This window comes from Epargyreus clarus, unplaced genomic scaffold, assembly GCF_041222505.1.
Source record: "Epargyreus clarus isolate Ecla_fem2 unplaced genomic scaffold, WU_Ecla_fem_2.2 ptg000017l, whole genome shotgun sequence".
In the NCBI taxonomy this organism is placed as follows: Eukaryota; Metazoa; Arthropoda; class Insecta; order Lepidoptera; family Hesperiidae; genus Epargyreus; species Epargyreus clarus.
Window position 1 is genome coordinate 3,388,544 of NW_027332225.1, and position 12,167 is coordinate 3,400,710.

At 35.2% G+C, this 12,167-nt stretch overlaps 1 protein-coding gene across 1 annotated transcript; it reads right to left on the reverse strand.

The window, feature by feature from the left end:
* Nucleotides 1-5,606: 5,606 nt before the first annotated feature.
* On the reverse strand, nucleotides 5,607-12,167 carry LOC140749215 (uncharacterized). The gene is made up of 3 exons (XM_073082263.1): nucleotides 11,967-12,167; nucleotides 6,380-6,508; nucleotides 5,607-5,681 (listed from the first exon to the last, which is right to left on the reverse strand). The coding sequence occupies exons 1-3, from the start codon at nucleotides 12,165-12,167 to the stop codon at nucleotides 5,607-5,609; spliced, it is 405 nt and encodes a 134-aa protein (XP_072938364.1).

Sequence of the window (12,167 nt, forward strand, 5' to 3'; positions counted from 1 at the left end):
TCCAGCTTAGTCCTCAGTCAGTACTGAAGTCAATTGTGAACAGATGCGTTGTAAATCCTGAATAGTAAGATGTCCGCCGCATATTTAAATCAGCCGGTATCGCCACTCTTCCATCAAAACGTCAGAACTGCTTCCCGGTAGAAATAGCTGCGATTGTACCTCAGTCAAACAATACTACCGCCTACCACCACACTTTTAACATTCTACCTTCTAGCACACTTAAACACACTTTGTTACCTTTTAATTTGACCTCAATGATTCCATATATCTTCAGTTATTTTTTATTTATTTAATTTATTTAAAAAGTTTTTGTACACAAAAAAAATCAAACAATATAGAAATCATAGAAATAAGGTACAAAGGATTGGTTAATCCACAATGGAATTTTTTCCAGCAACCCTGGGACAGGAATGTGCATGCGAAAGGAAAATTAGTGATCAAAATATATATAGGTTATAAGGAATTATATACATAGTCTGATTCATAATTAGGTGTCCAAATTTAAACAAAGAAATGTCATTGTCAAAATTCGATTACAGGTATTGCAAACCTTAATAAATTAACAAGAAAGGAAAAATTTCACAAAATTCAACATAAAACAAAAACTTAATAACTGCACACAATTTAAAAAAAACGCGCTAAGAAAACTAGAAAAAATTCGAGTTGGATCACGATCACGAAAATGAATAATGTCAACTACGAAACTTAAAAATGGCGGCACAAAAAATGTTTTGGATGCCGATTGTGGGACAATTATCACAATTTAATTTTCTCTCATAAATCTTGTTTTTTATTATTATTACTGTATGAAATGAAATTGAGTTAATATAAATATTGGAAAATGTGAATTGATTTTAATTTATTTAGATTATTATTTTATTATCGATGTATTAATTTAATATTGTCAAAAATAAGAAACTGCCATTTGACACATATTTTCTTGATAGGTCAAATTTAATTTTCTCTCATAAATCTTGTTTTTTATTATTATTACTGTATGAAATGAAATTGAGTTAATATAAATATTGGAAAATGTGAATTGATTTTAATTTATTTAGATTATCATTTTATTATCGATGTATTAATTTAATATTGTCAAAAATAAGAAACTGCCATTTGACACATATTTTCTTGATAGGTCAACACCTTTGTTTACATTTTGGACACCTAATTATAAATCGGACTATAGATTATAATAGGTTGTAAACAGCAACGGCGAATACATAAATTATTAAGTTATTGATATAATTATTGATTTTGTTTAAATAAAAGTCTTCGGTAAAAACGCTACGAACTTATTCCCAAAACTATTATATGTATATGTATAGATGTATACTAGTTACTTCAAAATAACCTTCGATCATGGACTACTCCTTAGCGTGACTCAACGCATCGCATTGTAGTAAAAAAATCTATTACTGGCAAATCTATTTCGATTTGCAATCCCAACATAAGAGTGGAATGGGCAAGTTAATGTCGCTTGTGCCGATGTAAGTTTAAATGTTGAGGCATGGTGGCGATGACCTATCGAATAGTTATGACATGTGAGATCAGTAGCCTGGAAATTTTAACAAGGATTAGGTACTTTTCTTTTTGTTTACGAGCGGGAAACCGTCAAAAGGTACCCGGTGCCGTGGGAGCGACGCAGGGTTATGTGGGATTCTTACCACACTAAAACCCCCCGGTGGCCGTCCTCGGCGCTGCATAAAGCGATCACATATACCGCCGTCCGTCCCGGTGCCGCTGGCCGGGCGGTTTAAGCTCCCACTCTTGCCACCCGCGACCTCAGAAGCCTCCTTTTAGTCGCCTCTTACGACAGACAGGGGATATACTGTAACCTTATTCTGGTCCCAAAACTACAGGAACAAATGATTAGGTATTTATCGTTTTAGGGTTCCGTATCCAAAGGGTAAAAACGGATCCTTAGTACTAAGCCTCCGCTGTTCGTTCGACTGTCCACCCAGCCGTCTGCCACAGGCTCTATTTACTCAACCGTCATAGAAAGACACTTGATTTTTGATGTGAAACATCTATAGCCGCACGTAAAACCGATTTCTGGCGTGGCGACGCATGCCACGCTATACGATGGTATATATATACAGTCTATATGCAGTAGTGTGTACTGTGTGGCGACGCGTCGCCATGCGCAATCGAATTCAATAAATAGTCATCGTTATCTGGAAAATAATCGTAATATTTTATTTTATCATTATGACATATTTAGTTCCTATCACAATATGTTCTTTTCTGCATATTACTTTTACAAAATAATGTCGATGTTTCACATCTGCCAGGCGTCCCGTGACGGCTCACATTTTTTTTACAGAGTAGGTATGTATGGCAGAGTATGATTACGGGGCCGCTATAACAACAATTACTAAAAGTAAAAAATAACTTGTTGGTGAAATCGCGAATATTTTTTATAAGACCTTTAAACGATACGCACTATAATAAATCAATTTTAAATGGGTTACACCACTAAGTCAAAGCCTCAGCCAATAAAAGCAAAAGTTTTGTTTAACATTTACCAGGCTAGTGACGTCACAACGGATGTCCAGCAAATTAGGTTAAATTCTATTCGGGAACATCCTGAAGCGTAAACTTCAAACGTGAGCTAGTGTTCACTCTGTTGTAATTTTATAGGATAAAGTTTGGGTAAAATTACTTTCGCAATAGTCAACAAGTTTGATGCTATATCTTTATATATATATTTTTTATGTGCGTGTGTATGTCACTGAACTCCTCCTAAACGACTGGACTGATTTTGATGAAATTTGTTGTGTATGTTTAAGGGGACTTGAGAATGGTTTAGATTCACAATTTAGTCCGTGGGAAAAGGTTTTTTTTTTATTAATTTTTAATTCGTAAGTAGTTATAGAATCGGAAACTATCCATTTGATCAAGTGATGATCTTTAGCAAAGTTGTTGTCCAAGAGCCCACGAGGGTTTGGGAGTTGGTAAGACTAATTTTCGACAGATGGCACCACTATCATTCCAATGCAGGTACAAATTTTCCGTTTTATGTATGTCATATTATTTCTTTAAAATGCGGGCGAAGCCGCGGCCACCACTAGTCTTATATATAAAATTCTCGTGTCACAATGTTAGTTACCGTACTCCTCCGAAACGGCTTTACCGATTTTCACCAAATTTTATATGCATATTCAGTAGGTCTGAGAATCGGCTACTATATATTTTTCATACCCCGAAGTGATAAGGGTTGTTTACTCTTAACATTTTTTTATTTATATGGCAACACAACATTTGCCGGGTCAGCTAGTATTATAGCAGGAAGAGCAGACGAGTATGCAGTCCACGTAATGTTACTCGTATGTGGCTACTGACGCGAGAGGACGTCTGTAATGTAACGCCTCGAAAACAATGTCTCTCTTACCAAATCCTTGAAATCACGACACAGCAGTGCTTAACACTGTTGTTATTAGGCAGAAATACGAGTAGTAGTGGTGCTGCCAAAGTCGAAACACTGAGGGTTCTCCAATCTTAATTTAGATAGAACTCATGTCTTATCTAGCATTGATTACGGATATCCATGAAGCCCCCTGATGGTAAGACCACTAAAGTTCTTGGACATCTGTAATCAACCCAAGAAAGGATTGCAGTCCTACCCAAAGTTGCCACAAATAAGTTGCTACCCCAAGGACTAAATTGCTATGTATAAGTCTTCGTTACGAAACCATTCAAAACAGAACTCATCGGCACTAAACACTATTGTCATACGGCATTAACGTTGGAGCCTTCAGAGTTGATCCTAAAGCAATGCATATCGATGTCAATGTCCACCTGTCCATCACGATATGAGTTAAAGTTACAGATGTAAACGTACAACTCTTTGTTTATTGGCAATCCCGACAAGGATTTCAACCGAGCCGGTGTGCTGTTAAATTTTTTACCGTCACAGATACGCCTGAACAACGTTTGATATCTGCATCTGCACAACGTTTTTATTTAAACGGCTTTGTCCGTAAAATGTTCGCACAGAGCAATGAACATAATAGAAATGTCAAATGTACACAAACACACAACCAGAAATACACGCACACTAATATGCACAACTAAAATAGCATTTGGCCACATGCTTCATTGCATTGTGCACTGTCTCTCCATTAAAATGATGGTAGTGTAAACATACTCCGTGCTACTCCAATAGGGATTGGGAAAACATATACGGGCTAGTAGCCTTCTAAGTTTAAAAACCGCTTTCCAATTATGGCAGTTGGAAGCGGCTTAACGTATTGCCAAACAAAACCCTGATTGCTTAAAAATATAACCTATGTTTCTCCCACATTTTACGAATACAACCACACCTCATATTCTTAAAATCCGTGCAGCAGTTTGACTGGACGGCGCACCAAAGAATGAGACATAAATGTATGTATTTAGGTACATTCTCATGCTGAAAAAACATTAACCCCAGCAGTGGGGTAGATTTAGAGGGAAGACCGCACGCTAAATTTATCTTTGACTTGAAGTGGGACGTCATACCCTCCGGGACTCTCATATGCTAAGGGAATGTTAAAAGTAAGGGCAGTGGGCATGGAATTTCGGGTCTCGAGGATCCCCTCTTTGCCCGGGATGATTCTCGGTTGGTAAATACCCTCCAGATTCTTGATATTTATTCATAATACTATAATGTTATTTAAAATTATAGAATAATGAAAAAATATAAAAAAATGTATCATCCCACTGTTAAGTGGGTGATTCGGTACTAATGCGTCGTTACTGAGCGGACGATCGGCTTCCTGATGGTCAGAGGTCGCCAGTGCAGGGAGTTCCCGCGGGACCGGGCGCCCCTTAGGTGGTCGATCGTGTAAAAAAAATTGTCGCCGAGTGTGCACAGTAACGGTGGAAGCTCTATAACTTTAATTACTCTATAGTCCACGTCCCTACGAGCCTAGAATGGCCTAGATGTATGTCATTGTAATATTTTCTGCTTTTGTTGAATGGGTTTTAGGGTTTATGCACGAATGTTTCATTTTTGTCGGTCTGCTTGTCACGGTTTTATTCAGTTGTAACTGATTCGAATTTCGATTTAAAAAATGTTCTTTTTCAATAGACCAATTGTGTACATGAATAAAATTTTGTGAAAACTAATCGAACGAAAACGAATGCACTATGAATGAAATGTGTACAATTTTGAATGATTTTTTCGTTATTTACAGTGTAGATCGTAGCTGACGTCCTCTTTTTCATGTTATTTATATTTTTTTAAATATTGGCCGTATCAATTTTAAATACTTAAATCAGTAGTGAAGTAATCTCATAAAATTCTTATGCAACACACATCTTTAAGTAACACATGAGTCGAAAATCATACGTAAATTCATATCAATAAAATACAGTTTATTATTTTCTTCTAGTTATTATGAATCATCACCATTTTTTTTTTTTAATAAAATTCTCCCTTAAAAAATAATCTTGTGTAATTCTTGTTAAGACATACTCTTATTACTACTTTAATTTAAATTAATTAATAATTATCATTCAATTAAATATTTCCTTACAATTATTTATTTATCGCCTCGAAATAAAACAAAACCACATCCATAATCTGACAACTTAAGACATTAGTAAACTAGTGTGTGAAGTTAGTGATCCACTAGAATGATGTTGACGCGAGCCAAGGACGTTGGTTTTAATGACCCATCGTTGTGGAACTTTGGCTAAACGCCAACAGAATAGATACTACTCTTGTGAGGATGTATAGAACAGAACAGAACCTATTACGTAAAGCAGGTAATTTTAAAGGCGGTAGAACCCTCTGTGGTTCGACTCCGGCGGCACCACCGCCACACCTATTTCTGCCTAATAACAACAGTGTTGAGCGTTGCTGTGTTTTGTGTGTGTGGTAAGGGAGAATTTTCCAAAGCATTCCGGCTTAATCCTCAGAGGTAGTGGCATACCTATGGCCGAACACAGGTAGGAATCTAATATTATATGTGGTTGATTACAAATGTCCATCCATCGTTTTTATTTAAATATTTAAAAAAATCTTCAATTGCGATTTACCTGTCGACCATAGATGTACTTAGAAGACCTCTGAACCATAGAAGCGCCTTTTATAAGGATACTATTATTCTATTACTTGATTTGATTATCACTACTAAAACTGTTATGTACTACTTACTAAAAGAGTAGACATCCTCTTTTAGATTGTCACTCATGTAACGCATGTAACAATATTTTTTTTCACTGTCATGTACCAGGCGCTCATAATTGCATAAGATAATAGCCCAGTGCTATCTACCACTTTAGAAGTTCAAATTCATAATGGAGACATTTTCAATTATTAAATAAATGACCACAATATGCCATAGTATTTATTTATTAAGTACCAGGGCACAATAACCTAACCGTATACATAGATTTGGTATTTAAGAGATTCTCCACGGTCGCTCTTCATGCGAAGGGTCATGTACGGGTAGCCCACGCCGCCTGACGTCACGTTGGCACTCGCGCTGGTGTTCGTCAGGTCGTATGCTAGAATGCCCTGGTGAAACAAAAATATATTAATACATCATCAACCCATTACTGTCCCGCTGCTGTGCTCCTCCTCTCAGAATGAGAAGGATTAGGCCATAGTCCACCGCGTTTGACAAGTGCGAATTGGTAGACTTCACATACCTTTGAAATTTTTTTAAGATTTCTTAGGCATGCATGTTTCCTCACGATATATTTCCTTCACCGTTTAAGAAAGTGATAATTAATTTCTAATGCGCACATAACTTTGAGAAATCAGAGGGATTGCCAGGGAAGCGTGAATTTTCAAATTCAAATTCAAATTCAAATCTCATTTATTCAAAATTGATTCATATAGAATACTTTTTGAAAGTCAACAAACTACCACCGCTTCGGAAGGTATTTCGCTATGGAGAAGAAGCGGCGCAAGAAACTCCATACGTGTGCATATTTGCATCTTTTAAAGAGTAAATAATATACAATTTTACATAGTGGTACATATAATTAATTTTTGATGTTGGAGCTGGAGTTGTCATACCATACGGATTTATCATTTAAGTACTGATTTACATTATAATAAGCTTTTTTACATAAAGTTAATTTTATAGTAGATTTAAACCTTTTCTCGGATAGATCGATAATGTCTTTTGGTATTTTATTGTAGAAACGAATACAGTTCCCCATAAAAGAATTACACACCTTGCTTAATCTAAATTGAGGTATGGCCAATTTATCTTTATTTCTAGTATTATGACTGTGCCTATTATAATTTTTTTCCAAAGAAGAATAATTTTTGCGAGCATATAAGATATTTTCATAAATATATTGACTAGGCACTGTCAAAATATTTATAGATTTAAACAGTTCTCGTAAGGACTCACGGGGGCGAAGACTATAAATGGCTCTAATTGCACGTTTTTGAAGTATAAAAATGACATCTATGCTAGCAGCGTTACCCCACAGCAGAATACCGTAAGACATAATGCTATGAAAATAACTAAAGTAAACAAGCCTAGCGGTTGGTATATCGGTAAGATGTCTTATCTTCTTTACCGCATAGGCTGCCGAACTAAGTCTACTACATAACTTTGCTATCTGAGGGCTCCATTGTAGTTTAGAATCTAAATTTATCCCTAAGAAAACTGTTTCATCTACAAATTCTAAGTGATCATTGTTAAGGGTAACATTCATCGTCAGCTTTTTAACATTAGGCAGAGCAAATCGGACACATTTAGTCTTTTTATTATTTAATACAAGATTATTTGCGCTAAACCAGTTGTGAATTATGTCAAGTGCTTTATTGACAGCGCTCACGTCGTTAGATTGTCTTTTAACTTTAAATATTAAGGAAGTATCGTCAGCAAACAACACGACCTTTGATAAGTCCTGCATTACATACGGTAGATCATTAATGTATACCAAAAACAAGAATGGCCCCAAAATAGAGCCTTGTGGGACGCCTACTTTAACACCAGAACCTAACGATTTGTGTCCCTTAACCTGAACTCGTTGTACTCTATTATCTAGATAAGACCTAAGCAATTTTAGAGACGTACCGCGTATACCATAATATTCCAACTTTAACAAGAGAGTTTTATGTTCTACACAATCAAATGCCTTAGAAAGATCACAGAATACACCTATAGTATCCTGCGCATCTTCCCAAGCGTCAAAAATGTTTCGCATTAATTCAACACCCGCATCAACGGTTGATCTACCTTTGGTGAAGCCGAACTGTTTATTATGGAATAAATTATAAAAATTAAAGTGTACTAATAATTGATTAAGTATTAGTTTTTCAAATATTTTACTAAAAACAGGCAAAACAGAAATTGGTCTATAATTACTAGGATCTTTGTTGTCACCAGACTTAAATAGAGGAATGACCTTACTTTGTTTCATTAGATCAGGAAAGCAACCATGATCAACGCATAAATTAAAAATTTTGGCTAAGTAAGGAGCTATAGTCTCAATAATAAAACTACAAATTTTTATAGACATTCCCCATAAATCCTCAGTAGTTTTAATATTTATATCTTTGAACACTTTAATTACTTCTTTGCTATTAACATGTCTAAATATAAATCTATCACTGCAACTTTTTACATTTTCTTTAAGGAAATTTACAGAAAGAGCAGGCGAAGACTTTAGAAATTGTGTAGTTTTCATGGGAATATTAGTAAAGAAGGATTCAAATTCTTGTGCCACATCCTTATGTGATGTGACAATGCCTTTTTCAGTATTAAGAGTTATATCGTCAGTATACATATTTGACTTACCCGCTTCGGCATTTATTACTTTCCATACTGCCTTTATTTTATTATCGGATGATTTTATTTTGTTATGATAATAATTTGACTTAGCAATTTTGCAAACCCTTTTAAACAATTTAGAGTACCTTCGAACATGCTCGTTAAGCTTGGGGCTAGGACTATTGGCCCTTTCATTATACAAGTCAAAAAGAGTTTCCCGACTTATACGAATACCCTTAGTAGCCCATTCATTGAATTTAAAACCGACTGATTTCTGATATTTTTTAAGTATAAATATGTTTTTAAACTCCGTATTTATTATTTTAAAGAAATTTGAATAAACACTATTGACATTGTTATTATAATTTAAAAATTTTAAACTATTTAATAGCTGCTGGTTAAACTTTTTTAGACGCATTTTTGTTATTAGTCTATATTCCAAAAATACTTTATTTTCTGTGTGATTATTACAGAGAATATGAACACTTTGGCCACTGTGATCCGACTGAATGCAATTTATTATGGACTTATCTATAATATTACAATTACAAAAAATGTTGTCAATACATGTAGCTGAAGATGTTGTCACCCTTGTAGGTTCACAAAAAACATTGTTTAAGTTAAATGATTTAAATAAAGACAATAATTTAGTTGTTAATAAGCTATTGTGCAAGATATTTACATTAAAATCTCCACATATTATAATTAATTTATTACTTTTGGAAATTATGTTTAAAACATCCTCCATAACAGTTTCAAAACAATAATAGTTATCATTACAAGGGGGCCTGTATACGCAAACCACAATATGTTTCTCCAGCTCAACACAAGACAATTCTATAGAACGCTCAACCGAAAGATCCACAATGTCTAAACGTTCTTTAAATTTAATATTATTTCTCAGTAATATTAAGGTACCACCATGAATTGCAGACTTACGGTTGAATGAACTGGCTATAATATAATTTTTATAACGTATAAGCAATTCGTGATTTCTTAACCAATGTTCAGTTATACACATTATATCATATTTATATTTTTCTAAAAATAATTCCAGTTCTAATTCTTTACTCGCAAGACCTTGTATATTCTGGTGTAAGATTTTTAATATTCCACTTTTTATTTTATTTTTGCCAGAAATACCTTGTTCAGTACATTTACTTAATATAGTTTTATGTGGTATTTCTGTTGTCAGTATATTTAATTTAAAAAATGATTGTTAGTAATACTACTAACATCAGTCTGTAAAGAGGACTGCGTTATAGTGTCTATAACTGAATCGTGTATATTAAATGCTACTAATGTAGCAAGTCGTTTTTTCAATTTTTTTGACAGGTACATAGTATCCTGAGTCAAGATAAAATTGTATATAAATTTATTTATGTCAAAATACATAATGTCATTATGACGACATGTCAAATTATAGATATGCATATTATTTTTATAAATTCTATTATTTTGCTCCTTTGTTAAGTTAGAGCAATATGGGAGGGCACATAAAATAAATCTGCACTTGTAGTTACTACTTAATTTTAACAATATATTTATACACCTATTAATGTCCTTATAACTCACCTTAATATGATTTCCTAACATAATAACTATGGTAGTATGCTCATCATAGCAACCAGCAGCTATTTTGTCCATAATATAGTTAAAAGAAGCCTCCGGATAGCACATGTTAATAACCGTTTGCCTCAAACAATTATGTAATAAAGAACCAAATCCTACACCTATTCTATCTGAGAAAATTATTGTTTTTTTGGAAACACTCGGTGTAATTTCAGGTTGTGTGGAGTGTTTAACCATAGGACTTTTATATTGTGTGGGCTCGGTATTATCTGAATTGCCTCTGAATTTTGAGCCTCGGACCCCTCGATTAAGAGGTCGAGTTTCTTAACCACTAGACTATCAATGCATAATACACTTATTTTTGATTGAAGTCCATCTGACATCAATAGAATTTCTATCTTACTTAAAGTTGGTCATAGTGAGGTTGCTACCTTAAAGGACTTAGGAATGCCACGTGTATTTAAAATACCCTTTAGATCAGGACATAGCGCGCTTAACACCGCTCTTATCAGGTAAAAAATGATTAGGTGTATTGGAGTGTTACAGTCAGAATATGAGGGACTCTACCACGATTCAACACCTCACTGTGTAGTGATATTGAATCTCAAGCTAGTATTTTCCGAATTCATAATAAATTCGTATTAAAATTATTTGAAATGATCACATCTTTGAAAAATGAAACATAATCGGTTGAGGACCTAATTTATATCGAAAAATTTACTTCAGTACTATTTAAACCCGGTACTTTCAATATGAGTGACTGAATTTCATATCACTACGATATATATGTCGTAGTGTAGTGTACGGGGGAATTTATGATAGAAGGAAATATAAATCTCTGGAATGTAGAGGCTACTAACTTTGGATCGCGGTTCCAAGTTTGCTTGACCGTGATGTTAGCTCGATACCTTCTTGGGACGGAAACCTAATGTAAGACCAAAATATTAATTTTTAGCATGAGACTTAATCGTAATCTTGGGTACTAGTAACGGGCATGATAGATGACCTACCAACGAATAAACTTGGAGTTTTTTTTTATAATATAGGACTAGCAGACGAGCATGCGGTCCACCTGATGGTAAGTGGCTACTGCGCCCATGGACATCTGTAATCAATCCCAGATAGGATTAGATATTCCTACGTGAGGTCGGCCACAGGTGCGCCGCTATCCCTGAGAACTAAGCTGGAACGCCTCGAAAAAGCATGTCTCCCTTACCACACCCTTCAAAACGGAACGCAGCAGCGCCTAACCCTGCTGTTATTAGGCAGAAATAGGTGTAGCGGTGGTGCCGCCGGAGTCGAACCACAAAGGGTTCTACCACCTTAAGAGTGTCTTGGAGTGCGGAAAATTGTCTAAATAAAAAGGGTTACAAATCAGAAAAGTGTGTCAAATTAAAACCAAATGGCATGGTAAAAGACCAAATCATCTATGCCTTTTTTTGAGATAAGCATAGGAAAAAAAATAATAGTTTCGTGAATGAATATTATTAGGGATCTAACACACGCGCGACAGCTCATGTCGAAGTCCATCGCCGACAATCGCCGACATTTGCAGATTGTTACAACCGTATTAGCTCCATGTCTTTCATGTGTTACCTCCCTTATACCCATCCATAGATCAACGAGTGAACAGAAGTTCACAATACATTAATAAAAGTAAATCACCTGTATAACCATCCCGGAGTTACGACGACGAGGAGGCATTGTGTAGCTGTACGTTTCTACCCTCTTCTGATACCTGTAGGAGCTGTACGTAGCTGTGTGTTGGTGCACCAGAGGGCGCTGAACGTTCGATCCCATGAACGTATGATTGCATTCTACAACCGCTATCACTGCTACTAATAATGTTGGTAGAAGGAGCCTCAT